Below are 24,332 nucleotides of genomic sequence, written 5' to 3'. Positions count from 1 at the left end.
CAGAGTAGCATGGACAAAGGCTAATACTGGGAAAACTAGAAATGCTGGTACTGATTGTGCTGGCTACACAGGCAAACACAGAGCAGACTGGACACATGCATATACTGGGAATAATTACATATGCAGGTGCAGATTGCACAGACAAGACACAGAGAAAAGACAGGCATATACTGGGAAAGATAGAAATGCTGGCACTGGACAAAGGCAAATACTGGGAAAGCTAGAAATGCTGGCACTGGACAAAAGCAAATACTGGGAGAGTGCTGGGAGGTCCAGCTGTGAGCTAATTAGTACTAGCAGGTAATCTGACACCTCAGTGACACAGGGTAATAGCCATAGGAAAGCTGCAATAGAATTAGCAGCACATATACAAAGACACACAGGAAAGAGACATGAAACACTGAAGTACTGTGAGAGAGCTAAAGTCTCAGACTAAGGGTTAGCATGGAAGCTAATACAGGAAACTGGAGAACTGGGGCAGGCTGAAGCAACACGCTGAAGGAATAGTACATAGCATCACTGGTATCCAGGCACTGGAACAAAGAAGTTGAACAGCAGTTACTTGTTCCTGGAGTCAGACTAAAATACCCCTGGGTGGCTGATCATTGGATAAGAGGATCAGCTGAGTGACCACAGGACTATCATTGGGAGAGACTAGTCAGGTGATATGAGCCAACATGGCTGCGCCCATGCCCGGCACCTCGGAAACCAGGACGCAGGCACGGAAGCCCTAGCAGACCCCAGGGAGAATACTCAGTCACCACTCACCTCCACTCCCAGTGTCTGGACACCTAAGTCCAAGGACACCAGCTCAGAGGTGAGTAGCGGCCGATCCCAGGCCGCATCCTGACACCTTGTTCTTATGTTGTAAATGGATGCATCTGAGCGGTATGATAATATGGCACCCAGATCGCATTGCAAATGTGATAATTGATAAATAAGCCCCTATATCTTGGCCAAAGTGACTCATTATTATCTATATAAAATAAGTGAGAAAGCATGTCTGTCTGTCCTTTATACACGGCCAGAGTTTTGGACTTAGCTTAACTATATTGGCATTTTGGCATGGTGGTGTAGTTTGACCAGGATTAGTTTTTTTTTCCCAGGTTTGAACTTAGTCAGGGCCACACATTCTCACAAAAACCCTACAAATGGGACACTTAAATTACAAAGGTTCCAGGGCTAGCTCCACTGGAAATTGGCAGTGTGCCAAAAACCTGTGAGAAAGCTACAGAAGTATAATTTTGCTCCATCACAAAGCCTATTCAGGTTATGCCACACAGAGCCCATTCAGGTTATGCCACACAGTAGTACCCCTTATACACATTATGCCACACAGTAAGTGCCCCTTACACTACACAGTAATGCCCCTTACACATTATACCACCCAGTAATGCCCTTTAAAGATTATGCCATATAGTCGTAGTGCCCCTTACACTACACAGTAATGCCCCTTACACATTATACCACCCAGTAATGCCCTTTAAAGATTATGCCACATAGTAGTAATCCCCTATATAACACATTATTCCACACCATAGAAGTGCCCATTACACTTTATGTCCCCCCTCCAGCAACTCACCCCGTGTGCCATCAGCAACCAGCAGGTGTGGATTTGGTGCCGGGCCGCCAGCTAATTACAGGTAATGCTCCAGCATGCAGTAGCAGACATGGACAGACAGCACCAGCGCAATTTCAACTGGCGCCAGTCCACAAGCTCCGATTGTTTCGCGACAAGCGGCACTGTCTCTCCATAATTCCTTGCCAGTGTGCCTTGCGGGCCAGCACCAAATCAACATCGACAACCGAGATCTGACTGGACTGGCCCACTTAGTGTGCATGATTGGGTAGGGCAAGGGGAGTGGCGGGCCACAGAGGCAGTTCGGGCACCATAGCAGCCGCACCCCTTGTACCCACGGTATTTACGCCACAGTTTGCAAGCATGTTAGCAAACAGTGGGGTCCTTTTCGGGATCAATGATCAAAGTCACCACAAGAAGATCTAATGGTGTGTGATAAGATACTATATTTTCTGTGAATAATTAGCAGCCTACTATTCAGCCGCACCAGGAAGATCCTCTGTGTTTTTCACGCAATGTAATGAGCAGCCTTTGTTCAGCCACACTACAGAACTGCTATTGGTTCTGCTCATATAGCTGCTCAATAAACTGTCATACTGTAAGGCCAACATTGGTTATTACAAGTATGATAGCTTGATGTTTAGCCGCACCAACAAATTACCAGCATGTATAATTGATGATTAAGGGGACTTCAGCATTCAGCAACAGTGACGATGCTGGGCAGAATATTTTCGGGCAACCTCGTCACAATTTTTTATCAATTACTAAATTTTATGAAAGTTGTGGCCGGAGGCCGACCACATGTGATTAAAATGGCTGCCACGGCACCGAAGAGTAAAACCCTCATGCCGCAGAACCATTTTTAAAAGGACCTTTAGGCGCAGTGCGCCACGTACTGCGAATGTGTACGTAATGTGTTTAATCATGTCATTCAATGTGCTGTGCGCTGTTGGGGAAATGCACTTTTTAAATGTTTAGCCTACGCACTTATAAGGAATGTACAAGTTATTTGTTTTAGACGGCTGTAACATTTAAGTGAAATGGTTATGAGGCTTTCTCACCTCCTAGTGATATGTTAATTATCCTGATGTAGTGACCAAACCTTTGTTTACAGCACTTTCATTGAAATGCAATGCAGAGGTCTCCAGTGTGTGTCTGTGTACAATACCCCTGCAGGTTTGTGGGAAGCAAGTTGTTTGTGTTTAGGTAGCTTCTATTTCTACTTCAGGGTCCATAGGGTATCCACAGGATACCTTGGGGTATAGGTGTGACGTCAGTCGCAGGGCACCAAAGAGTTAAGCTTTCAGCCTCCCAGGATGCACTAGGTCCCCCTCCTATACCCCGCCCCCGGGCCAAGGCACCTCAGTTTAGTTTGGTGCCCGGCCGGAGTCGGGTGCACCTGTTGGAGTGGGGGCTAGAAGAGCCCCTGAAGCTTTTTCTTCATGCAGCTGTGGCTGCACATCTGGATGAACAGCATGGACAGTCAGTCCTGACGTCCATGCTGTCTTCCCTACACCCCGCCGGTACCAGAACGCCGGTACTGATCCGGGGATGCTGGTGGGCGTCTGGGGTCACAGCTAGCGGTGACCCCAGATGCTCCGGACCATGGCCGGATTCAAGGGGGACAGAGGTAAGCAGCGGGGTCCCGCGGTGGGTCCCCGCTGATCACATGGTCCTAAGTTCCCAGGCAGGGGGCTCCCTGGGGACTGGCTGCAGTGTGGAGCCAGGCGACCAACCTGCGCTTCCACTACCCCCTGGGACAGCGGACCGCAGCAGAGCGGTAGCGCTGCGGCGTCCCAGGGGTTAAATGCATGCCAGGGGAGCGCGCGTTCCCTGTCTCACAGCCGGCGCCTCCCCCGCTGCACACAGCCCTCTCTGCACTGTGCTGACTGGTCCTGTGTCAGCGCTCCTCCCCCAGGCCAGCTTCTCTCTGCTCCTCGGCGGCCATCTTCTCTGCAACGCATGGTGAACGCTGCTGGAAGTCTGGAAGGAAGCATCGTGGTCTGGGTTCCCCCGCATACCTCTCCTCCGCTGTGGCTCAGGTCTGTGTATGCAGCGCTGTGTCCTACCAGGCCCTGTGTCTGTGTAGTTGAGTGATCAGCGCTGTTAGTGCAGGAATTGTTATTTCTCTGCATTGTATGTGACTGTGCTAGCGCTGCCTGTAACTTTTCTTCTCTAAACTGTCAGCTTTATTACTGTCCCTGTTCTTTCTGCTAAAGCCCTTGCGGTGCGGTGCTGCAGGGTGGTCTCTCGCCTATTTAATACTTAATTGGTGAGAGAGGTCACATACGTGGTGCCATCATGTCTGAAAGTGATTTTCCCCTCCGGCTACAGTGTACCACGTGCAAAGTACCGTTAGCGGAGGGGGAGGGTAGCGCGGAGGGCCTTTGCCGGCAGTGTTTGTCCATGGCGCGGCCTATTACGGTTACAGCACCGGTACAGGAGCCGCCCTGGGCTTGTTTCGCTCAGGCGTTAACAGCTTTAGTGGGCCAGTTAGCTCCGCAGCCCGCGTTTACTCCGATGGGTTTGTCCCAGCAGTCTGTGGTGTCGTCACCCATGCAGGGGTTCCCACGACAATTGGTGGTACCCCACAGTCTCCCTATTTCCCCGCTCCCGGGTTCTCAGGAGCCAGCGTGGGTTAACTCCCTGACGAAGTGTACAGCACTTGTCGGATGTGTTGCAAGGGGAGTCTGTGATGCGGCCTCATAAAAGGCCGGTGGCGTCTCTGTCCGCTCCTTATGAGGATGACGAAGGGACGTCTGATGATGGGGAGATTCTGGATCCTTACGATCAGGAACCTCTCCATACTAAGGACGCTGATGCTAAGTCCAAAGTATATATTCCTGGACTTATTCGGGCGGTCCGCACAGCCTTGGTGATTGAGGACGAAGTTCCCCCAGCGGCTAAATCTAAGTATGCCTTTTTCAAAGATGTGAAGGGCGATGCCACAGTCTTTCCTCTTTCGGGTCAGTTGGTGGACCATTTAGAGGAGGCGTGGAAACAACCTGGCAAAAGATACCAGCCGCAGAGACGCCTGGCGGTGGCTTATCCGTTCGCGGATAATTATTTTGCTAAGTGGGAATCCCCTCCACAGGTGGATTCTCACGTGACCCGTCTTGTCCGTAGTGCCACATTGCCGATGCCATCCATGTCCTCCCTTAAGGATGCTACGGACCGCAAGGTAGAAATCTGCCTGAAGTCCGCTTATTCCCTTGCAGGGGGGGCAGCACGGCCGGCTATGGCCATTTGCTGGGTTGCCAGAGCGATGGAGCGCTGGGCGGATTCATTAGAGGCTTCTTTTGAATCCGACTGTCCGGCCGAACAGGCGGAGTTGATTGGCAATCTCCGTGATTCGGCCACCTACATCAACGAGGCGGCTCTAGACATTAGTACTCTGGTGTCTAGAATTTCTTCAGCAGCGGTAGCTGCTCGTCGCACCTTGTGGCTGCGATCCTGGAAGGCGGACGCAGATTCCAAGAAAGGTCTGGAAGCGTTGCCGTTTACCGGAGAAGTTCTCTTCGGTCCGGATCTGGATAAGATTGTGGCCACGCTGGCGGCAGCCAAATCTGCTTGTCTCCCGTCGGCCGCTGCTCCTTCTGGTTCTGGACCATCGTCCTTTCGGTCATCTAGGGCCCAGGGCAGGCCCAAACCACAGTCGTTTCCTCGACAGGCTGGCCCTAAGAAATCGGTCAAGCCCCGGAAACAGGCATGGAGTACCAGACGTCCGGCCCCCAAGCCAGATGACAAGCCTGCGGCCTGACGGTCCGGGTCTCCCCTTGGGGGATCCCAGGGTGGGAGGCCGCCTGCTGCAGTTCTCCCGGTGTTGGTCGTTCACTACGACAGACACTTGGGTTCTGGAGGTGGTCTCCCACGGGTACGCCCTCTCCTTCCGGCACAGACCCCCGGCTCGATTCTTCACCACGGGTCTACCATCAGACCGGAACAAGGCTACGGAGCTGCGGAAGGTATTGCACACTATGCTCCAGGCTGGAGTATTAGTGCCTGTTCCATTCTCCCAGAGGGGCCAGGGTTTCTATTCAAATCTATTTTTGGTACAGAAACCCAATGGGTCATATCGTCCGATTCTCAACCTCAAAGCACTCAACAAGTCTTTGCGGGTCCCGAAGTTTCGGATGGAGACCCTACGGTCCATCATTCTGGCGCTGGAACCTAGGGACTACATGGTGTCATTGGACATACAGGACGCTTACCTGCATGTCCCTATTCTTTTGCGCCATCAAGAGTTCCTTCGGTTTGCAATTCGCAGCGACCACTTCCAGTTTCGGGCATTACCTTTTGGCCTGGCGACAGCACCACGTGTTTTTACCAAGGTGATGGCGGTCATGGCAGCTTCTCTGCGGCTGCAAGGAGTCCGCATGTTGCCGTACTTGGACGACCTGTTATTGGTGGCAGGATCTCCAGAGCTCCTGTTACACCACTTGGACCTGACCACTGCTGCAACGGCACGGCTGGCTAATCAACTGGCAGAAGTCCACTCTAATCCCGTCTCGGAGGATTCTGCATCTTGGAGCCTTATTGGACTCGGGACAGCAAAGGATCTTCGTGACGGAGGACAAGATCTCTGCTTTACAGTCAAGGGTGCGCAGTTGTCTGCACAGCCGCCGGGTGTCCTTACACTCGGCGATGAGGTTACTGGGCTCCATGGTGTCGGTGTTCAACATGGTGGAATACGCCCAGTTTCACTCCAGACCTCTGCAGCACCTGATCCTGTCCAAGTGGAACGGGCTGCCTCAGTCTCTGAAGTTCCAGACGATTGTGCTCACCCCGGAGGTTCGCCTGTCCCTTGCGTGGTGGTTAAAGACGACCCACCTCAACAAGGGACGTCCGTTCTGGGTTCCAAATTGGGTCCTGTTGACAACGGACGCCAGTCTTCGGGGCTGGGGAGCAGTTTCGGGTCCACACTTGTTCCAGGGCAGGTGGACGCCGACAGAAGCGGAACTTCCAATAAATATCTTGGAACTCCGTGCGGTCTTCAATGCTCTCCTGCAGGCACAGCGGTTTCTCCAGGGTCACCCGGTGCAGGTCCAGTCGGACAATGCTACCACCGTGGCCTACATAAACAGGCAAGGAGGAACTCGCAGTCGGGCGGCTCTCGTAGAGGTCTCTCGGACCCTGGTTTGGGCGGAGCGCAATCTTCCGGCCATATCAGCAGTCTTCATCCCGGGAGTGCTAAATTGGGAGGCGGACTTTCTAAGTCGCCAGGACGTTCATCCAGGGGAATGGTCCCTGCACCCGGACGTTGTTCAACTACTGGTGGACAGGTGGGGTCTTCCAGAAATCGACCTCATGGCGTCCCGGCACAACAACAAGTTGCCGGTGTACGGGTCTCGCACAAGAGACGAAGGGGCGTCTCTGGTGGATGCTCTGTCCGTCCGGTGGACGTTCAGGTTCGCATACCTGTTCCCTCCGGTCTCCCTTCTTCCACGGGTAATCCGGAAATTCAAACAGGAAGGAGGGACGCTCCTGTTGATAGCTCCTGCGTGGCCCAGACGGCACTGGTTCTCAGACCTTCAGGGTCTGTCCGTGGACAGTCCTCTGCGGTTGCTGCTACGACCGGACCTTCTGTCTCAGGGTCCTTGTCTTCACCCGGACCTGACTCGGCTGTCTTTGGCGGCGTGGCTGTTGAGACGGCCATGCTGAGGTCCCGGGGGTTTTCCAGCTCTGTGGTGCATACCATGTTACGAGCTCGGAAACCGTCTTCCGCGAGGATATACCATCGCGTGTGGCATACGTTCTTCCAGTGGTGTCGACCGAGAGGTTATGCACCGCGGGAGTTTCGTCTGTCTCAGATTCTCGCCTTCCTGCAAGCGGGACTAGATCATGGGCTTCGCCTTGCTTCTTTGAAGGTACAGGTTTCGGCCCTATCTGTCTGGTTTCACCGTAGGATTGCTACAATCCCGGATGTGCGCACCTTTATGCAAGGTGTTCTCTGTATTCAGCCGCCCTTTGTTCCACCTGTGGCGCCTTGGGATTTGGCTGTGGTCCTGAGGGCTCTCCAAGGACCGCCGTTTGAACCACTGGGCTCAGTGGATCTTAAATGGCTAACAGCTAAGACTGTTTTCCTTCTGGCCGTTGCTTCGGCCAGACGTGTTTCTGAGTTAGGGGCTCTTTCTTGTAGACCCCCTTTCTTGGTTTTTCATGGGAACAGGGCAGAGCTCCGCACTCGGCCCGAGTTTCTTCCCAAAGTTGTTTCCCAGTTTCATGTTAACGAGGAAATAGTTGTTCCGGCCTTTAACTCACCGGGTCTTTCCGTGGGTGAGGCCTCTTTGGATGTTGTGCGGGCCTTAAGGACTTATGTTGACCGCACTTCTTCGTTTAGGAAGTCGGACGCTTTGTTGTCCTCTATGGCTTCTGTAAAAAGGGTTGGCCTGCTTCAAAGCAAACTTTGGCAGCCTGGATCCGTATGGCTATTTCTGAAGCTTATCTTCATGAAGGCCTACCGGTCCCTCCTTCTCTGAAGGCTCATTCCACTAGGTCTGTGGGTCCTTCGTGGGCAGCTCGACGTGGTGCCTCGGCAGTTCAGATCTGCAAGGCTGCTACGTGGTCTTCTGTCCATACCTTCGTGAGGTATTACAGGTTTGACACCTTCGCCTCTCAGGATGCTTCCTTCGGGCGGCGGATTCTCCTTTCTGCACAGGAGCGTCCCCACTCTTAAAGGATACTGCTTTGGGACATCCCCAAGGTATCCTGTGGATACCCTATGGACCCTGAAGTAGAAAATATGAGATATGGTAAGAACTTACCCTTGTTATCTCTATTTCTACGAAGTCCATAGGGTTCCACAGGACTCCCGCCCTGTCGCACCTGTGCTGCAGATGGGCTTTGCTCTGGTCACCGGTTTTCCGTCTCCCTCTGGTGAGAATGTGATTCTTGTATGTGTCCAGATCTTCTTTCTCTCTCTTCCTTCTCCTCCTCCGGCCTATGGCTTGGTAACTAACTGAGGTGCCTTGGCCCGGGGGCGGGGTATAGGAGGGGGACCTAGTGCATCCTGGGAGGCTGAAAGCTTAACTCTTTGGTGCCCTGCGACTGACGTCACACCTATACCCCAAGGTATCCTGTGGAACCCTATGGACTTCGTAGAAATAGAGATAACAAGGGTAAGTTCTTACCATATCTCATATTTTTGTGTAAGAACTTAGAAGGTGATAAGACTCAGAAAACTAAAACTGGTTTAGTCATAGACATTTGAAAGGACGAATGCAATAGAAATGTGCATTATATTTAGCTTTTCAGAAACAGTATACGCTCACTCAGTTTGTGTTTAGGAAACCAAATGTTTTTGGGTGGTATCAAGGAAATTTATTAAATTTCTGGGAAATGTAAGACGTATTTATTTATGTTTTGTGAGATAGCCTGATTGGCTAACAGGAACCCAGAGCGGACTTACCCCTGTGGTAATGTGTATTGGAGTAGTATAAAAGAAGGCTTTGTGCCTGGTAAAAATTGTACATCTTTGAAAATCCTTTGTGGAGAAGAACTGCTGTTTGATTTCTGAAACATCTGGTATGCTGATATTTCCCTTCAGTCCGAAGGGATGAGTCTTTTTTAAGAATTTGAGCAATTAAACACCTTTGCCTATTCGATTGCATCTGAATCCTGCGACCAACAGAATTGCGCCAAACGCTATTCCGTTCTCCTACTGTTCTGGGTTGAGTCAGGCTTCTCCGAAGTTCAAGCCCTCTGCCGCTACAGTGTAGGGCTTGGTCCATTGCAAGGGATCAGGTGGGAACAGCCGACACCAAACAGGAGGTGTGTCCGCAGTTAGTCAACGCATACACAGCAGAGCGGTTCCAGGCGCCGGCGGTAGGAGCCTGAGTGTAAGAAGCAGTACCAAACGCTGATGGTAGAGTTTGGTGGTGGCAGCATCATTACACCCATGGCGCAGTGGGCGGAGTCAGTGACAGGCGGTCACTGAAGGTAAGCGGGAATCCCTGATACCCCAAGGTCAAGCGGGGATCGAAACCCCAACCTGTGATCGGGAGACGTTTGCAAAATATCACATTTCACCCTGCAACCATGATATCCTACTAATACATATCAGCCTAGAAAAAATTCCAGTTAATAGCCAGAACTATGTAAAAATCCTAAATAAGCAATCCAGGGTGGGTCTGATGTTAGGGAAAAAATGTTAGTAGGAGAGACAAGCCCTAATGATATAAGTTGCAAAAAGTCTCGGAACAATTTCCTTCAGGTTAGAATGTTAGTAATGTGATCGGTACAAAAGGACTGATCTCCGTGTCATAATGAAAAGAAACCACCAATATATGTGTGTGGTTAAATTTGTTGCTGGCCGGTTAATCAGGCACCTTTTCAACTTCACAGAGTTATAATACACCCCATTAAAAATTGACCATGTCTTGGTCTAATTTATGCTCAAAGAAGCTCTCCACATGGATGACTAATAGGGCGGAATTCAATTGTTTACGCGGTCCGGATCTCCCGTCTAAAGTGACAGGAGATCGCGGGCCGCTATTCAATTGCTGCCGTTTTTCGCGTTGATCGCGCCCAAAGTGGTTGGGTTTAGCCGCGTAAAGCAGCTACCCCCGGCAAAAAAGAGCTGGGCGCGACCGCGAAAAGTGATGTTTGGGCGCCCAAACAGGTCACTTTTCGCACATTTCAACTCGCACCCCACTGGGGCTGCGAGCTGAAATGGAGCGCTGGCAGCTGATCACGCCCAACAGGAGCAACAATTGAATAGCTCCGTCGGGCGCGAAGGGGGGTAGAAACAATTGAATTCCGCCCATAGTCTTTGGCCGTGCATGACTCAGATCTGAGTAACTCACGTGGTATGGCTTGTCTCTCCTACTAACATTTTTTCCTTTAGAGGGCGCTGCGAATAATGCAGTATTAATCAGTTGGAATTGCTTTCAAAACATGAGATTGCTATAGTGTAATTGCATACTATATCCAATAGATAACATCATTAATTAAGTGGTTGGTTTGTTCACAATCAAACAGATATGGTGTATTTAAGATTATAATTGTACAAGGTAAATGTGAGGTTTAATGGAACACGAAGACAAATGTACTATTAACAAATTAATACCAATAATAATTGAAGATACACATTTGTTTCATTATATTTTTGTTACTCTTTTTTTCATGGAATATTTTTCTTAATGTTTACATAATAAAAGTTAAATTTTAATTGTTATGAAATCTTCTCTATACGGGCGCCAACAAAGAGACAATACTTTCCCTCTTTATTTCTGCAACAAATTACCAGCATGTATAATTGATGATTAAGGGGACTTCAGCATTCAGCAACAGTGACGATGTTGGGCAGAATATTTTCAGGCAACACTGTCATGAATTTGAATCAATTACTACATTTTATGTAAGCTATTCAGCAATTTTTTAAGCAGCGACAGTGTTTGCGTTTACGCTCTGGGCCTGATTCAGAGCCGAACGCTCTGACCAGAGTGCTCGCTCTGAATCAGGGCCCTCCTACCTGTTCTTGGAGCGGCCTCTTGGACACTCGCATAGCTGTGGGTTACCACCCACACCTATAGCGAGCGTCCATGATGATGGTCGCGATGGTCTTGACATCGGGCATCGGACATCGGGCTTGCGACGAGACCCTGCGGCAGGGTCTCGCTGCCGCAAGCCCAGGAGTGATTTTGGCTCTATCAGAGCCAAAATCACTCCCACTGACATCACTACTGATGTCAGTGGGGCCGGACTCAGATGGTAGGCGTTCCCATGGGACGACAGCACGCCCCCTTTGGTGCGAGACCCCGAGCGACGGCTTCCTCGTCGCTCGCCGGGTCTCGCACATGCACATGACGGAGCTCCCTCCGTCATGCGCATGCGCACTTCGGCACCATCGACCCGCTTGCGAGCATACAGCGCTCGCGAGCGGGTCAGAATCAGGCTCTCTGTCCCTGCATTGTTGCAGAAGCCATTGTTTTCAGGATTCCGCAATCAATACCTTCTGTTTCTGCTTCTGTGCATGCTCAGTCTCCGTCCCTGCTTTGCGGTGACCGCTGACAGGTAAGTCACTCTGTCAAAACTGCCTAAATTGATTGACATGTACACAGGCTTTATATTAGTCTGTATACATTTATATTTATGTACTATTTATATTTAAAATGTGTATATATATATATATATATATATATATATATATATATACACTTAAAGTATAAAAGCACTTAAATATAAATGTATACAGACCAATATAAAGCCTGTGTACACGTCAATCAACTAGTAAGTGGGCAGAATGTGGGAGAAGTGCCTACCCTTCCGGGGGTGCGGGGTGGTTACCCGAAAAATCGGTAAACTCCAGCGACTTCTAGGAGGGTAGGCATGTATGTCGGGAGCAATGGTTGATCCCTACAGTGAGGTACTCTGCGACATGGAAATTAATGGAGAAGATAATTGTGTTATACAGTATTCTCCATTATCCCATTGCTGAATAGTGGATTCACATAAAAAATGCGGAAATGATAGATGTAAAAAAATCATTGCTGAATGGACCCTCTGCTACTTTGGGTGTTCGACCAGTGCGGTCGAACAGGGGCGGGCGCCACCCCATAGAGGGTGCACCCCTCCCCAACATCCCGATTACAGCACTGTCCCGCTGTTCCGCCTGTGGGCCAAAGTGGCCCGCGGGTGGTCAAATCGGGAGATTGGGTACCCCCCCGCCAGCTGTGCAGCGGTTCCGGATCCCGGAAAGTGAATGGATTCTGCGCGCATGCGCAGTGGCATCCATTTAGTGCCAGGAGAGGGTTGTGGGAAGCCCAGATAGTGACAAAGTGCTGGGCTCCCCCCAGCCTGACATTACACAGGAGTCATGCCACGCAGGCACGCCCCCAAATAATGTAATTTAGGGGGCGTGGACTATGGTAATTTAGCCATGCCCCCATTTTTGGCCGTGCGCGCGGCTTCGCCTGCAGAGGTGAGCGTCAACCGAGCGGCACAGGGGCGCAGCTACCTCTGGAGGCGGCCATGCTTAGCCACACCGAAAGCATAACCTGCCTATATTGTATAAAGGGAAGTTATTGACAAACCTGAGCAGTGTAGTAGGTTCAGGTCATAAGTGACAGGCAAACAAGCTCATTATTATTCTTTGCACTTACAACATTTATGAAAGCGCTGTTATGTTACTTTCCCGTTAAGGTAAATGTTGTTTGAACTAACACTTCAAATAAATAAATAAATATTTATGCTATAGCCTATGTATGTGGTTACTATAGCTAGCCACCTCCCCCTCCTCTGGAGGAACTGGTGATTTATTGTGACGTCACCATTGTACTTTCTTCATTTCCCTCCACCAAGTTCTCCAGCTCACTTGAGAGTCTCCGATCCTGCACCTGCAGTCACTGAGGAGAGAGAGGGAGGGACGGACGCGGCAGCGCGATGGTGAAGCCCTCGGACACTGGTCAGTAATAATTAGTGTAGATGAGTTTCGGCTTCTGTGTACCCGGGACGGAAGGTAAAATAGTCACCGTGTTACCTTGGTCAGCGGCTGTCTCCTCTATAGCTCGCCAGGCAGTGCCTTGTAGTCCTGGCATTGCTTATATACATTTACCATGGCATGGAGGGGGGATGCGGGTGTCAATGTGAAAAAGTGTAAGTACCCCAACCAAGTTAGGCTGCTTTTTAATCGGGGTTGGGAATGTGTGTCCCTCTAGTTATTTATTATTATTATTATTATTATTATTATTATTATTACCAACACAAAGTCATTCTAATGTATAAGACGGGTCCCTGATGGACTCACCCTTGCTCCTTATGGACTGTGTGTAATCAGGGACGTTCCTAGCAGTCCAGGGGTTATATATTCTTTGTAAGTTAATAACCATAACGGCTGATCATACAGCTCCAGCTCATAGCTACTGTCAACCCACTAGACAATAACTAATTAAGGATTATCTGCAACTCCCTGCACCGGCTTACCCAGGTGTTCATCCAAATCTGCTCACTTCTACCACACATTTCTGTTTGTATATCTGTGGTATATAGTACAGGCAGTATATACTGTACATGGAGAAGGGTTCTAGACTGCACACCCTGAATATACATGATAACCTGCCTATATTGTATAATACGTTATTCACAAAGCCGAATAGTGTGTATAGTAGGTTCAGTCCATAAGTGACAGGCAAAGAAGCTCATTATAGTTTGCACTTATAACATTTATGAAAGTGCAGTGATATAATCTGATGTTAAGTAAAATGTTGCAGCTACTGTACAACCCCTCCCTCTCCCCCTCCCCTCATTTTGTTCATTAATGATTGAGGGAGGCGAGGAACAAGTTCCAAGAGACAAACCTCCTGCAACAACCACAAGTGTCTCAGCTGTTTCCAGATCCTGCAGTTATAGGTGTCACTGTCAGTGAGCGATCAGTCACAACAGACTGAGGTAGCGGGGAAGGAGGCAGCATGGTGGTGAAGCTCCCGGACACCGGTCAGTGTTAGGGGAGAATAGATTATCTCTGTACCCGGGACATGTTGTTAGTGTACCTTGGTCAGCGGCTGTTCAATGATCGGTCTCCTCTGATTGCCTATAGCGCGCCGGGCAGTGCCTAAGTGCAGCAGTCCTGACAATGCCTATAGTATACTGCATACAGTTACCATTGCATGTGCCGGGATGTGGGGCTACAAGAAGGGTAAGTACATCCAAGTTAGGGTGCTCTTTAATCCAGGATGGGAATGTGTATCAGTGCACCCCACCCTCCAGTTATTGTTGGTTTTAATCATTAAAACATAAATAAGGTCACCCTAATGTATAAGACCGGTCCCTGAGAGTATCACCCTTGGCCCTTATAGACTGTGTGTAATCAGGCACCGGCACGTTCCTAGCAGCCCCAGGAGTCCTACATTTTCATGTAAATGAACAACTATGAGGGCTGATCACAGAGCTTCAGTACATCGCTGTCCTCAACCCCCTAACCACCAACTACAGGATTGTCTGCTACTCCCAGCTCCGGCTTATCAACATGTGCTTCAAATCTGATAGCTTCTATAAGATATTTCTGTGTGTGTGCATGTATGTATGTATATATATATATATATATATATATATATATATATATATATATTATAATCTTGCAAATCCGGCACTCTTACTACACAAAAGTTCCTCACCCTGTTGCCCTCCAAATAATGTCATGTAAAGACAAAACAGGTACGATACCAATGGCGGCGGCACTCAGGGATTGAAATAAAACTCAACATGACAGTAGATTAGATATCAACGTTTCAATGCTGCTGCATTGATGAAAATGCAGCAGCATGAAACGTCGATATCTAATCTACTGTCGTGTTGAGTTTTATTTCGATCCCTGAGTGCCGCCGCCATTGGTATCGTGTATGTGTATGTGTATATAATATAATATATATATATATATATATATATATATATATATATATAATGTGTGTGTGCGTAACTTCATCCCAGGTGCCCAGAGGCAAGATAAATGTTGGTGCCCCCTACCCCCTCAAATGAAAATATACTCACCCAGCACCTATGCCAGCCCCAGCTGCCGCTGCCCCCCTATGCAGTTCCTTTTATACAATGCCCCCAGCAGTGGTCCCCCTATGCAGTGCCCTCAGTAGAGGTCCCGTTATGCAGTGCCCGCCTATGTAGTGCCCCCCAGTAATGGTCCCCCTATGCAGTGCCCCCATATGATGCCCCCAGTATTGATGCTGCTGTAGTGCCCCCATTAGTAAGCCCCCTGCAATGCTCCTAGTAGATAGTAAGCCCCCTGCAGTGCGACCCCCCCTCCCCCCCCCACATACATACACACACACACACACACACAATACTCACCTTAAACCCCACTCCAGTGTCTGCTGCTGTCCTCCCTCGGCGCCCGCTCCTCGGACCTATGGGAATGATGTCACTCCCATAGTGCACGGCGGGGCCTGGATGCCGGAGCTCAGGAGTGAGCTCCGACCTCCAGCTACCGCCGGGGGGAAGAGAAGGAGCAGGGCGCCCGCTGATAACGCACTCAGGGTGCGCCCGGCAAATGGAGGGTGCATAGGTCGTACCCCCTGCACCCTCCATAGTTGCGCCACTGGAGGTGGAGTGCCGATCAGCGGTGCTCCTTCTCCATGCAGCTGTGGGTGACAATGGAGCCAAGTGCACCCTTCAGGGCTGGTGCCGGGCGGCAAATGACTCCATTGTATTTATATATTGACTGTCTTTATAGTACTCGCTGGCCATGTATAGCCTGTTCAGTTTCAGTGTTTGCAGCAGTGAGTAAAGTGACTTGTTAAGTTATACCTGCTGCCCTCTTCTTTAGTGATGTGCAGGAAATAACTTCTGTACCGGAATGGTATTGAAATCCCGACTAATCCCCAGCGGCTAACAGAGAGGGCGCCCCGGATTCACCTTGTTCGGTCCGGCGTTCTTCTGTGTTCTGACGTCGGGATTAAGATACTGTAGGCGTCGGCATTTTGACGCCTATCTTAAATCCCCCGTCGGGCATTAGCCATCGGGATGTTGACCGGCGGCATCGCGACCACTGGTCATTAACTACATCCCCTGCACTGTGCTCAGCTGTGTCCGCATAATTATTTTAAAGTCACTCAATTGGGATGAAACTTTCCCTTACATTGGAATGGTGATCGGTTATAACTATACTGAGGTAATGTGTGGGCAGCTTATAATTGGTAACTGTACCAAACTAGTTCTAGAACAAGTTACATATTCAGAATGTTCTGTGAAATCCAGGTAAACGTACGACCATATCCCTGTTACTTGGGGACCTATGTATCAATATTTTGTGAAATATTCGCTAATATAAAGTTTCCCCAAATGTATGCACGGGGGGCCGCATCAGATTACCCATTGTAGCTTATAGGTCACATACTGCAAGTAGTCCATGCAGGTGGATTTCAATACATTCCCATTATCCTAAGCTTCATATTGCCGCTATAAGTGGCGATATGACATTTCTAATTATCTGGTGTAGAACCCAATAGTTAATAAATATTCCCCATAGTACTACTTTAACTTCTATACGATTTTTCTTTCTTTGCACATTACTTGCAAGGGGGTCCTTGCAATCAAGCCTCAGCCAGGTAATAATAAATTGGAAATTTTGATTACATATTTATTTTGCTTGTAGTATACTTACATAAAACACTCCACTAAACATATCTTTTCTTTACCAGGCATTTGTTTTTTATTGTTTTCTGTTTTCTTTTGTTTATGCCAGCTTGAAGTTGGCCATGCTCTAAGCCAGTGGTTCCCAAACTCTGTGCCGTGGCACCCCAGGGTGCCTCACAAGACTTGCAGGGGTGCCTCTGGGTTGGTGGTCCAGTACCAAATAAAATTACGTTTAGTAAGTGTGATAGGCAAACCAGTGCTAATGCCTGCCAATCACAAATTGTGTTGACAAAATGAAGCGCAGCCCCTGTCAACCACCACCATATAACTGACCCTAAGGGTGACATATAAGCACACAGAATTTTTTCATTATTGAATTTTTGCTGAATTTCTCAATAAGAAACTTTTGGCCCAGGGGTGCCGCGAAAAACATGCTGATACTCCTAAGGCGCCGTGATTCGCAAAAGTTTGGGTACCACTGCTCTAAGCAACTGTTTATATTTACTTGTGCTAATGAGAGACAAAGAAAAAACTTTACTTATCCTGGCAGGAGCATGCTCACTGTGCTCCCGGTCCCGGGCAGAGGAGTAGCGTGGAAGAGGAGTAGCGTGGAACCATGGCGCCCGGAGAAAGTGCATGTCGTAGTGCCCTGCCCTCCCTGTACTGAACTGTGCCAGTGGGGTATGGCCAGCCTGTGGGGGAATACTGAAGTGAAGAGAAAAGCAGCAAACAGTGGCATTCTCACACTGGGCATTGATTTCCCATTGGGGGAATAGAATTTTTTGGTGATGCTCTATCTGACATTAAGGGGTAGCTCCTTTTGTCACTGCTTTATTTATATATTGTACCTAGGATCTGACTTTTATCTCCTTTGAATCATTGTTATTAGTCAATAGAGGAGATTGTATTATATATTCTGATCATTTCACTTAAACTGACAGAGTACATGTGCTAGAGAGAGATTCCACAGGGTGCACAGCTTATTACTGCACCTACTGCCCCTAGCTGCTGTCACTGGAGTGGGAACACCTATAGGAAGCTCCCTACTCAGCTATGCTCCTACTTAGCAAATATACATTGCACCTATATTATGTGAGTACTACTAACCATGTCATGTCCAGGGGCGTCGAGAGGGGGGGGAGCGGGTACAGATTACCGGGGCCCGGGCTTCCTGAGGGCCCCGGCGGGAGCCCGGGTCCATCGCCGCTCCCCCTCCCTCACACACAGTAGCCCAGCACACAGCGTGTGCTGAGCTGCAGTGGAGACTGCTCGTGGCTGCTGAGCAGTAGCCACAGCAGTCTCCTATGCCTGTGGGGGGGAGCGATCATACTGATCGCGCCCCCCCTGGCTTTGAGCAGGGCTGAGGGGGCCCAGAGCGCTGCAATTTTTTTGGGGGGGGAAGGGGGCGTGGCATGCACAGAGCTTTTGCCTCTATGGGAAGTGGGGGGGGGGGGTAGACTGCATAGAATGAAAAGGAAAATTATTTGATGTTCTCATATGGGGGCCGTTTATTAACTATCGTTATCTAGGCGTGACATTACCGCCCATGATCATATAGTAATTTGCGATTTTTATCACCGTAATGTATCATCCGGCACATGCAGGGACAGGCGCTCGGAAGGTAGCCAATCCCTGAGGTGTGTCCGGATTGCGGCCGGGGCTGCGACACATGCGCAGTTCCACTGACTGCACATGTGCGGCCAACCATTGCCAGGGGAGGGTACCTCCGGGGCCTCTCCCAACTTATTAAGTGATGTGTTGCCCATACGCTGCAGCGGATAATGCTGTTGGTAAATCTGGCAGCATTGTATCCCCCACAGAAGTCTATGGGGGATGCGGCTGTCTGCGGGAATGGAAGGATTGCAGCAGGCATCGGAGATATCTGCTGCTGTCTCTCCTTCATACACTTGGGGTGGGGACACTTAATATTTGCGGTTAACCCCCAAAAATTGGTGTTTTCAGGGATTAAACTGCAAATATACAATAACTGGGTGAACAAGTTCTGGGGAGTCATTTATTCAATTAAATATATTGTAAGATTATGGAGAAGATTTACTAATGGGATATTCAAAGCAGCCGATGATCGTCTTTTGCCTTCGTTGTATCTGTGACTTTACAGTAACGCAGCTTCATAGCCCTTCCCTTGTGTACAAGCGTGCGTATGAATGAGCAAGGACTAAGACGCACACTTGCTACAAAGCTGGGTACACACTAGGATGATGGATCAGCCTCCTGGCCAATCCGCTGTCCTATCTGAGGATTAGTAAGGGTGTACACACTTATCAGTCGTCGGCTCCATGTGTCGTGTCTAACGTCGCATCTGGGCGAGCATTTACATGTGCCCACTCAGTTGTGATGTCAGTCACCGGCGGCCTCTGCAGCAAATTTACGGGCGTCTGCTGCCTGCCCGTACGCACAGCGCAATGTGCCTATATATCTGCAGATATATTGAGCATCGGCTGTGCTGCACAGCCGACACGAATATGTCTATGAACAACGTCGTTCAGACATAGCGCTGGAAAATATACCCACTGATGCGCTCACAATATATTGGCTGTTCATTTGAACAGCCGCTATATATCCAGTGTGTACCCAGCATTAAGATGCTGCTTTACCCCCTGGTATGGTTTAGATGTATCATCGAAATTTGCACCAGCCCTTTGGCTGAGTATGGCCTCGTGTATGACTGTGAGTCCATGTATGCAGTGTTTTCAGCGACACACATGCTACATGGACGCAGGAGGTGTTGCTGGTTTCCCTGATGCTCCTTTGCACGGGTCAATGCACATGAGCACTGCTCCCTCCATACATCCTCACTTGCTCCCAGCTTTGGGGAGAGCAGAATAGGAGATTTGCAAGTTGTAACAGCACCAAAAGAATTTAGCAAAGGGCTCCCCGGCAGTGCATATACCCACTACTGGGGTGTCAGAGAAAATCGTGTATAAGTAAAAGTAACATATACTTCCTTTTTGCAGATTCTTCAATTTCCCTAATGGGGACACCAATAAACGGCTCCAAAAAATCTCAACCAGGTAATCATGAAATTGTGTAGTTGCTTCACTTAAAGTGTACCTGTCACTCCAAACAGCTGCCCATTTAACAGACAACACAACTAATAGGGAGGCCAATCCCGGGATCGGGATCAGCGGGAACCTGGGATTTTGACCTAAAATTGCCGTGATTAGAATCCGGGGATTCTATGCTGGGCTGGACTGAGCACATGCAGCACTCAGACGGTGCGCAGCGTGACGTCAGAGGTCACGCTGCTCCGCTCCACACCGTCCTACACCATTGACCAACTCAATCACTGGTATCCCCGGAATAATGTTTTTCAATCTAGAGTCCCGGGATTGAAAAAATAATCTGGGATTGGCCTCCCTAATAACTAAATATATTTATCCATTTACTGTGTTGCTTGTTCCATATTTCTATATGCCAGCATGAAATTAGCCATGTGAGCAAGTCTTAGTATGCATATTAATGAGTGCACATCCCAGGTACTGGCAGGAGTATGCTCACTGAGCCCCTGAGTCTCCCTGTGACATCATCACACTCCAGGAAATGTTCCAGCCGCCGAGAAAGGCTTGTGATAGCTCTGAATGCTGATATGAGATCAGTGTCGCAGAAGGCTCAGCTCGCTCCTGCGTCTATTGTAAATCATTTTTATGTTTGCTACTGAGTGAAGCCATTTTTGAATAATGAAGTGGTTGGCAATAAGAAGCTACTAACATAACCAATAGTACAATTTCTATTTACCCTGCTGTATTATGTTTATGATCTGTCCGATTACACTGTTACTATGTATACACCTTGTACAGTGCTGCGGATACTGTGGTGCCTTAAAAGATATGAATAATATTTAACACACAGCTACTGTAGTTTCTCAGATTATGTACAGCTGCAAAGATCGTTAGTAATATGTAAACATTCTTTAGGGTTCACTCTAGAATTCTTTTTTTAGTTTGGGTAGACAGTGGAAGCTAAACAGGCAATGGGGTTGACAGGGTCTGAAGGTCGAAACACTAAAGGCAGACTAGTATGAAGGTTGACCGGTATAGAAGGTCGACAGGGTCATTATGTCGACACACAAATGGTCGACATAATTTTTTTTTTTTCTTCACCCTTGGTGCCTAACCCTAACCTTCCCTCCTGGTGCCTAACCCTAAGCGTCAGGGTAGGTGCCTGACCCTAACCGTCCCTTCTAGTGCTTAACCCTCCGGTAAGTGCCTAACCCTCCCTCCTTGTGCCTAAAGCTGCATACACGCGTAAAGATTATCTGTCCAACCATCCAACTAGTTGATTGGCTGAAATGAAAATCTGGTAACGTATGGGAATAACTGATGATCAGCAATTTGCTCCTAAATGCCAGAAAACAGATGAAAATGGTCGTCAGACAAGTTTGTTAAATGTTTGATCTAAACAATTTGTTCAAACAACAATTTTTGTCCACTTTCCGGCGTTTGGGAGTAAATTGCTGATTGTCCTTTGCTTTCATTCCTTACCAGATTTCCATTCCAACCAATCAACTAGTTGGATGGTTGGACAGAAAATCTTTACGTGTGTATGCAGCTTTACCCTAACCCTAATCGTCCCTTCTAGTGCTTAACACTCTGGTAAGTGCCTAACCCTAACCGTCGGCGTATGTGCCTAACCCTAATAAAAGTGTCGACCATATGTGTGTCCAGCATGTCGATCTTCTGTACCTGTTGACCTTTAGTGTGTCTACCTATTGCCTTCCAATGAAACATTGTCTATCTATTTCCTATAGACCTAATGACTGGATACCCAAACTACTGTGGTATGTGACCACATAATTTTAAATTAAAAGTCATACATATACATACTCGGCACTCACCTAATTACATTTCAACTAAAATCGGGGAATGTTTCCAAATATTGCAATAATTTGTCAAATTCACCAACCACGTCATGGTCTTCCCTTCTGATGAGTTCCTATAGCCTAAAAATAATAATAAATGTACAATAAATGTGTCCTCCTCCATTGCTGAAATTCTTCTAGCTCTTATGTGTTGCAAAACAGAAATATCATACCGAGGGTTAATATAGATCACTAGTTCATCTGGTGTCAGAAGGTGGTGTTGTAGTACAAGTCACTAGGATCAGTCTGGCCTCCTAGGGAAATACTGTGAGCAGTACATGCTCACTGCTTATCCCGTTCTTTCACTTTCACTTTTCACCAGAGTGCTGTGTCATGCCGGCAGCTACAGTATGTATTGATGCACTGTACAGCCCTCCTCTGCGATCTCATTTCTACTTCAGGGTCCATAGGGTATCCACAGGATACCTTGGGGTATAGGTGTGACGTCAGTCGCAGGGCACCAAAGAGTTAAGCTTTCAGCCTCCCAGGATGCACTAGGTCCCCCTCCTATACCCCGCCCCCGGGCCAAGGCACCTCAGTTTAGTTTGGTGCCCGGCCGGAGTCGGGTGCACCTGTTGGAGTGGGGGCTAGAAGAGCCCCTGAAGCTTATTCTTCATGCAGCTGTGGCTGCACAACTGGATGTACAGCATGGACAGTCAGTCCTGACGTCCATGCTGTCTTCCCTACACCCCGCCGGTACCAGAACGCCGGTACTGATCCGGGGATGCTGGTGGGCGTCTGGGGTCACAGCTAGCGGTGACCCCAGATGCTCCGGACCATGGCCGGATTCAAGGGGGACAGAGGTAAGCAGCGGGGTCCGCGGTGGGTCCCCGCTGATCACATGGTCCTAAGTCCCCAGGCAGGGGGCTCCCTGGGGACTGGCTGCAGCGTGGAGCCAGGCGACCAACCTGCGCTTCCACTACCCCCTGGGACAGCGGACCGCAGCAGAGCGGTAGCGCTGCGGCGTCCCAGGGGTTAAATGCATGCCAGGGGAGCGCGCCTTCCCTGTCTCACAGCCGGCGCCTCCCCCGCTGCACAAAGCCCTCTCTGCATGCTGCCGACTGGTCCTGTGGCAGCGCTCCTCCCCCAGGCCAGCCTCCTCTCTGCTCCTCGGCGGCCATCTTCTCCAGAACGCATGGTGAACGCTGCTGGAAGCGCTGGACGGAAGCATCGTGGTCTGGGTCCCCCCGCATACCTCTCCTCCGCTGTGGTCAGGTCTGTGTATGCAGCGCTGTGTCCTACCAGGCCCTGTGTCTGTGTAGTTGAGTGATCAGCGCTGTTAGTGCAGGAATTGTTATTTCTCTGCATTGTATGTGACTGTGCTAGCGCTGCTGCCTGTAATCTTTTCTTCATCTAAACTGTCAGCTTTATTACTGTCCCTGTTCTTTCTGCTAAAGCCCTTGCGGTGCGGTGCTGCAGGGTGGTCTCTCGCCTATTTAATACTTAATTGGTGAGAGAGGTCACATACGTGGTGCCATCATGTCTGAAAGTGATTTTCCCCTCCGGCTACAGTGTACCACGTGCAAAGTACCGTTAGCGGAGGGGGAGGGTAGCGCGGAGGGCCTTTGCCGGCAGTGTTTGTCCATGGCGCGGCCTATTACGGTTACAGCACCGGTACAGGAGCCGCCCTGGGCTTGTTTCGCTCAGGCGTTAACAGCTTTAGTGGGCCAGTTAGCTCCGCAGCCCGCGTTTACTCCGATGGGTTTGTCCCAGCAGTCTGTGGTGTCGTCACCCATGCAGGGGTTCCCACGACAATTGGTGGTACCCCACAGTCTCCCTATTTCCCCGCTCCCGGGTTCTCAGGAGCCAGCGTGGGTTAACTCCCTGACGAGTTCTGTACAGCACTTGTCGGATGTGTTGCAAGGGGAGTCTGTGATGCGGTCTCATAAAAGGCCGGTGGCATCTCTGTCCGCTCCTTATGAGGATGACGAAGGGACGTCTGATGATGGGGAGATTCTAGATCCTTACGATCAGGAACCTCTCCATACTAAGGACGCTGATGCTAAGTCCAAAGTATATATTCCTGGACTTATTCGGGCGGTCCGCACAGCCTTGGTGATTGAGGACGAAGTTCCCCCAGCGGCTAAATCTAAGTATGCCTTTTTCAAAGATGTGAAGGGCGATGCCACAGTCTTTCCTCTTTCGGGTCAGTTGGTGGACCATTTAGAGGAGGCGTGGAAACAACCTGGCAAAAGATACCAGCCGCAGAGACGCCTGGCGGTGGCTTATCCGTTCGCGGATAATTATTTTGCGAAGTGGGAATCCCCTCCACAGGTGGATTCTCACGTGACCCGTCTTGTCCGTAGTGCCACATTGCCGATGCCATCCATGTCCTCCCTTAAGGATGCTACGGACCGCAAGGTAGAAATCTGCCTGAAGTCCGCTTATTCCCTTGCAGGGGGGGCAGCACGGCCGGCTATGGCCATTTGCTGGGTTGCCAGAGCGATGGAGCGCTGGGCTGATTCATTAGAGGCTTCTTTTGAATCCGACTGTCCGGCCGATCAGGCGGAGTTGATTGGCAATCTCCGTGATTCGGCCACCTACATCAACGAGGCGGCTCTAGACATTAGTACTCTGGTGTCTAGAATTTCTTCAGCAGCGGTAGCTGCTCGTCGCACCTTGTGGCTGCGATCCTGGAAGGCGGACGCAGATTCCAAGAAAGGTCTGGAAGCGTTGCCGTTTACCGGAGAAGTTCTCTTCGGTCCGGATCTGGATAAGATTGTGGCCACGCTGGCGGCAGCCAAATCTGCCTGTCTCCCGTCGGCCGCTGCTCCTTCTGGTTCGGGACCATCG

The 24,332-nt window shown here is 49.4% G+C and overlaps 1 protein-coding gene across 1 annotated transcript in view; it reads left to right on the top strand.

The window, feature by feature from the left end:
- The first annotated feature begins 9,068 nt into the window (after positions 1–9,068).
- LOC148514804 (C-type lectin domain family 2 member A-like) overlaps positions 9,069–24,332 on the top strand; it is a 100,042-nt gene continuing 84,778 nt past the window's right edge. The window contains exons 1-3 of the mRNA XM_088480933.1: positions 9,069–9,103; positions 12,881–12,983; positions 19,636–19,692. Of these exons, the coding sequence (XP_088337059.1) occupies positions 12,962–12,983; positions 19,636–19,692 (79 nt within the window). The 5' untranslated portion in view covers positions 9,069–9,103; positions 12,881–12,961. The remainder of the gene's footprint in view (positions 9,104–12,880; positions 12,984–19,635; positions 19,693–24,332) is intronic.

This window comes from Taudactylus pleione, unplaced genomic scaffold (assembly GCF_031769625.1).
Source record: "Taudactylus pleione unplaced genomic scaffold, aTauple2 ptg000258l, whole genome shotgun sequence".
NCBI lineage: Eukaryota > Metazoa > Chordata > Amphibia > Anura > Myobatrachidae > Taudactylus > Taudactylus pleione.
Note: the sequence above shows the minus strand (reverse complement) of the source record. Positions and strands in the feature narration are given on the sequence as shown.